This window comes from Gavialis gangeticus, unplaced genomic scaffold (genome assembly GCF_001723915.1).
Source record: "Gavialis gangeticus isolate Ggan-Ray unplaced genomic scaffold, GavGan_comp1, whole genome shotgun sequence".
Lineage (NCBI taxonomy): Eukaryota > Metazoa > Chordata > Crocodylia > Gavialidae > Gavialis > Gavialis gangeticus.
Window position 1 is genome coordinate 17963994 of NW_017728993.1, and position 6382 is coordinate 17970375.

The 6382-nt window shown below is 37.6% G+C and overlaps 1 protein-coding gene across 2 annotated transcripts in view; it reads left to right on the forward strand.

The window, feature by feature from the left end:
* Positions 1 to 6382, forward strand: part of EPS15 (epidermal growth factor receptor pathway substrate 15) — a 162338-nt gene that overhangs the window by 81782 nt on the left and 74174 nt on the right. For both annotated transcript variants that reach the window (XM_019501322.1, XM_019501323.1), the window contains exon 13: positions 1557 to 1629. In XM_019501322.1, coding sequence (XP_019356867.1) covers positions 1557 to 1629 — 73 coding nt within the window. The remainder of the gene's footprint in view (positions 1 to 1556; positions 1630 to 6382) is intronic.

Genomic DNA, 6382 nt, shown 5'->3' on the forward strand with positions numbered 1-6382 from the left:
TAGTCCCAGTTCCATCTCTGCCTTGGCCTTCCTAACTACCCCCCTGCATCCCCGAGCAACTGCAGAATAGTCATCCCTGGTGATGACCCCTTCTTTCCATTGGGTGTACGCCTCCTTTTTAGCAAGGAGACAATCCCGGATGCTTTTGGTTAGCCATGGAGGCTTGTGTGCATTTACATTCAATCCTATGGGGAAATGGGTTTCACTTAATGCCTTTCCGCTTAATGCTTGGTTTTTCCAGAAGCAATTAACAGTGCTAAGCAGGGGTTACATGTATTTTTATTATTATATAAGGATAAATAATAAAGAACTCTATTGATTATCTCTCTGTTGATATGAAAATGTTAAATTTCTATGAAGACAAGGTTCTTTGGGAAAATGTGATACCTTTTATTAGACCAACCAAGTAGTTGGAACAATTGTTTTTTGCAAGCTTTCAGGCACAAAAGCCCAAAAGCTTGCAAAGAACATTTTTTCCAACTATTTGGTTGGTCAAATAAAAGATACCACATTTACCCAAAGAACAGTGTGTGCCTATGTCCTTGGACCAACATGGCTATAACTAACACCCCTGAAACTACTGTTAAGACTTGATTTGAAAAAGTCTGAAAGTCCAACTTGGGGGTGGGGAGGAACATTAGATTTATCAACTCAGCCTTTGTTTTAGTCTTGAAAGAGTTGCATGTGTTCTGAATGTAACAGTGATAAAAAAGCACTAATTTATCTTTCTAGGAAATACTTTCACTTGTTCAGATTGAACAATAATAGCTTTGTTAAGCTTGGGATGTTTTCAAGCAGCCACAAAGACCGGGAGAATTGTTCTTTTACAAATACTTGCATATACGTTTAAAAAGGAAACCTTTTGTTTTGCTTATTTTAACTACTAATACCAATAATAGCTGAGATTTCTTGGTGATAAATGCTCAGTTGTCTGTAATTGCCATTTTAAAAATTGGAATATATTTCTCTAACAACCGACTTGATATGACGCAACAAATAACTGTTAAGGGAATTGCAGCAAACATGTTGCTTAATGTATTTTGCTTTGACTCTAAATTTACCAGTAAGTGTCCCTAAAATCTGTTTAATACAGATAAACCTGTTATCTGTAACCGTTTCCTCGTACAAGGAAATGTGTTCTGGCTGCTAGCATCTTGTTCATGTTTGCAAGGGTTAACGAATGGAAGCTGATGCAATCCCTCCCACTTTTCCCAGCAGTTTTCATTAGACAATTGCTCCATAGCAACAGTGAGATCACTGAAGACAGTATTTCATTGATTTTTTTTTTTTTCTTCCTCTTCCATTTTTGAGCTATTCTTTTCACCTAAGCACACTTCAGTGAGAAGGCATTTTTTACACGGGGCATATATGTAGATTCCTTCTTTGTAAATAATTTAAGAAACAGAGTTGCCCTACAGTTTTTTGTTTGTTCCTCCCCCCTAAATTTAATGTTTTGCTATGTATCTAAAAAGAGATACAGGATTAGGGGGCTGGATAACTGTACCTGCTGTAGCCGATGTTCTTAAGTATTCTTGCATTGTTTGCTGGTCTTCTAGGGAAAAGAATAACGTGGAACAGGACCTCAAGGAGAAAGAAGATGCCATCAAACAGAGGACAAATGAGGTCCAGGTAAATGGGCAATAAAATTACTGATTTTTTTTTTTTTTAATTCTTTTTTTAATTACTTACTTTCATTCATGTGGCAACATTGTAATTATGCTTTTAAACAAAATCACAGTTTAACACCAAAGAAACAAAGGCATAAGTTACCTTGAAAAGTGTGCATATTTTGTGTGTGTGTGGGACAAGGAAGCATCTGTATATGCATATATACATTTCTTGGCTATCTGTTGTTGGCTTGTATGGAGTACTGAGTGTACTGTGATGAAGCCAGTAAAAAAAAACAAACAAATTAACTAGCTGTTTAACATTTGCATATAATCAATGAAGGTTTAAAATTCTGTGCAAATTATGACTTTAAAATGGCCAAATTAAATGGATTTATAGTAGCCTGGTACGACTTCTCACCAAAGGAAATCAGCCCTCATGGGTAACGTAGTTTTACTTGAAATGTGCCATAATAGTGAATTGTAAAAATTGAAGTACACTTTTGAAAACATTTAATGTATAAGGGCTCTTACAAACAGCCTATTACATCAGTAAATTCAAATTTTCTTCCTGTTTCATATGAATACCCCCCCCCAAATGTAAATAGTTAAACATTCATGTTTAAGGTATTTATAGTCCAGGCAAGCCTTGTGTTAAATGCTGCAAAGCAATCTTTCAGATAAGTGGTAAGATACAAAGACAGCTTAAGTTGCTGCATTTAGAAATTAAAATCTTACTTCAGCATGACTCCTGATTGTCTAAATGGGATTAAGTATAAGTAATAGCTTACATTTATTTGGCAGAGTATGTAAAATGCATCAGTGTCCTGCTTGCAGTTATGCTGAGAATTTTGTTCTTGGCTATTTTATGTCCCTCATGGCTGGATTGTAATTAATAGTACAACCTAGGTGAAAATAAGATGCTGGCATGTTGATGATAATAGGCATCCATCAATAGAAGTAAAACAATCGGAAAGATGTTAGAGATATCAGATATGTCCAGGGTGATTAAATGTGGATATATTTGTAAACCGAGTCCTTTTTAATAATCTACTATAAACTTGCATATGTGAAAGAAAAACTATCATGAATCATGCCTGGCAAAGGATAATTTTATAATGTATTCTGAAAGCTTATGGTTTATACACATCTCTTTGAAGACAGAATTTTCTGTGGATCTGTGCAAGGAGGTAAATACAGCTAATTTTTAATTTAATTAATTTACAGAAAAAAACAAAGCCTCAAAGTGCAGTCTGGGTATGTGTGTATACAGTGTTTGAGGGCAAGAGATGTAGCAAAACCAGGGAAGTCATGTGCAAAACAGTCATGCTGGAAGCTGCTGTTCTAAGTCCTTAACCTCTTAAAAATCATTTAAATGGTCTGTCCCTTCAAGTTGAATGTGGATCTGTCGGTGTGACTGTGCTGGTCTGTATGATGGCTTATTCCTTGTTGCTTCTCTGGTCAGAATCAAAAATCATAAGTTACAAATGAAATGCAGTGAGCATGTGATTTATTTATTTATTTGCTATTGATCTGGTGTATCTTCTCCTTTTCTTTTCATGTATCAGTAGTTTAAAGATTTCTTTCTTTTTTGGTGATAGTGGTTCAAGAGCTACGTGCAATAAAGTTGACATTCAGAATGTCACTAAATTCTTGTATTTTCTTTTTTTTCATTCCCATGTTTGTATGCGTGAAGATACCTGTCTGTGACCACATCTTACCATTTTTTGTGTACTGTTTTCTCGTGGTCTCATGTAGTGACGTCACTGTCTGGAGTGTGAGACATCAGAATTATTCCCATGGCAACACATTATATTGCGAATAGGCTTAGTTTGATGTTGCTGAATGAATTTTTCAGAAGTTAGCAAAAATACTAGAATTTTTTATACATATTTAAATAGTAAACAGCAATGATGAGATGGCATTTCAGAGAAAGTATGCAACTTCCTAATTTTTTTAATTTAAAAAAAACAAGAAAAAAAGCACCCTTTTGCTATTGCAAAGGACTGCAGTCTCTAATAAATTGGAAGATTTTATTGTTCTACATGTAATAAAGTCAGGAAATGTCTAAGGTGACCCTGCTGTTGAATTCTGAGGTTAGTGTGACATATCTACAAGTTCAGAATATCAGCCTCAAATGTGACATTTCTTCCTTGGAGGAGAGTCTTAGACCTTAAACTCAGTGTTACTGTTATTTTCTAAAATCAGTCCATTTTGAAGGCTGTGAAGTGGACCTGTTAGACGTAGCTGTAGATGAGCTCCCTTTTGTGGATGTCCATGAAGTTGTTGAGATGCAAACCTTGGATCTACCTGGTCTTTGGCTCACTGCCTCTAGACAATCCAGTGACCATCTCATTCTGGGCTTCTAGGCAGGTTCATCTAATTTGTGCTGCATCTGTGTTGAAATAAGAAATTCTCTGTATCGGCCCAACTGCCTAGAGTCTAAGAGTAGTACTCGCCCTTCCATGCCTTCCCACACCAAATTGCATGCTCTTTACTGAAGCTTTTTACCTCTGGGTTAACATTTTCCCCTTTTAGATTCTGACAGAGAAAGAAGTGGTTCACAGACCTTGCCAAGGAATCTCTAAAACGATCACACTTTCATCATAGACAAAGCACAACAGATGTACAGATCTATGGGAAAATGCATGTGTGTAAGAACCCCGCCCCCACAGTTCCCTTTCCAAAGAGAGGTTTTAGTTCTGTCCTTCCAGCAGTCTAAGTCTTCTGCCCCTTTTCTTCTGGCAAGTCTCACCACCTGAATCCAGTCTGCTGCCTTACTGGACAGTGCATCTCTCAACAAGAAATTAGGTTCTGAGTATTGCTTGATATTGCTGTCTCTCCCATTCCTCCCACTCCTTTCCATTCTGCAGCTGTCTGTGGTCTATTGTTAATATGACTCTGATCCACACCTCAAGGCAATAGAGTTTGGCTTGGTTGTGTCCCCCTTGGACATGGTGCTTCTTGACACTGGTGAAATTTTGTTTGGTGTCATGATTGGGCTGTCAGCAACCCTTGTCATGTGCAAATGTGTTGACCCTCCAGGATTGAGTTGGCACTGGCCTCACATAGAGGAGATACTATGGTAGTAAAGCAGACAGACTTATCAAAAATCTCCTACTTTCTTTACGTTACCCGAATGTTTGTACTTTTGTTAAGATGGTTCTCATTGCATGTTTAAATAGAGTTAAAGTTTGCAAACAGCCTCTCCTCAGTAGTAGTGACTGCTTCTTTGCGGGTGTTGCTTTTTGAAGCTTGGATTTGAATGTATTGTATCAAAGCAGAGGCTTGGCAGAGACATCTTATATTTATGTATTGCATCCACCTTGACGTTTAGGAGTGATCAAGCCTTTGAGGACCATCAGGTTGATCAGTTTGAATCTACTGAGCTCACCACGGTCCAGGGCATGCCTTTGTCATTCTGATTTGTATGGATTTTGACAGGCTTTTTTTTTCTTCCTACAGCTATTTAACTATAGAATCCAACATAGTCAGAGCCATAGGTGGGTCAAATAACTGTCCCTTATACTCTGGTTAGTACAACAGAAGAGCTAAAAGAGCAGCACATGCTTTTTTACTCTACTTTTCACATATTTTTTTAATCCTTCCTTAAACTCCTTCCATCTCTGTCTCATTTTACTTTTCCATCACCTTTTGGTTGAAAAGCATCACAACTTTCACTTATTTTCTCTTTTCACATTAATACCTTTGATCTTCCCCTTGCTTTTCTGCTGTTCTTCTTTACTTCCTGCTGTCACATCTGTATCTTGGTCTCCTCTTTACCTCTCTGTAGTTTGCTTTGCTTGAAAACTGGTACTTTTAAGGACAAGTTAATTGTCACAGCACACTGTAGAACAGATAAATAGCAGTATTGCCTTTTTTAACATATGAGAGAACTTTATTGTGCCCAGAGGCTCCAATCTATGTCAGGGGCCCTTTGTGCTTGATACCGTGTAATCACACAGTAAGAGATGGGTGCTGTCACCAAGTTTACTGAGTCAAGTCCTGCACTGGTATACACTTATGCATGCGTTTTATTATACTCAGGAGATAAAGACCTAAGTATTATAGAAAATTACTGGCTGAATGCAAGTCAACAGTGTGCTGCTGCAAAAACCAATATTATTGCTAGATGTATTAACGTAAGTGAGGTGCCCAAGATAGGTAATTTACTTGGTGGTGGTGGTGGTGGTGGTGATAGTGGCTCTCCGTGGTAGTGGCATGCCTCAGCTGGAGTATGGCATCTAGTTTTAGACACCACACTCCACAGAAGATGAAGACAGATTGGCGAAAGTTGAGAGGGAAGTTACACGAGTGATAAGCTTAGAAAATATGACGTATGAAGACAGCTTGAACTGCATGAACTTTAAACTAGACAAGGAGACTAGGTAAGGTGGGAATGCATTAAGTCTTCCAGTGCATGAAGGGTTGTACAGGAAGGAGTACAGTGATCAGTTATTCAGGTGGTCGATTGGGTGGAAGTATAAAAGAAACCAACTTAATTCTCAACAAGGAAGATTTTAGGATAGATTTAAAAGAAAAAAACACCCAAATGTTTGAAGGATGAAACATTATAACAGGCCATTAAGGAATGGCTACATGAAAATTAAATTGAACCCATATCCAGGCCGGGGGTCTTACCACCATCCCTAAAATTTGCGTATATATTATATACATGTAAAGGGGACTTTACAGAAAGTTAAAACAAATTCCCTGCCCTGTTTGGGGTTGTTTTTTTTGTTAAGATCACAGTTCACAATAAAGAGCTTGTCATA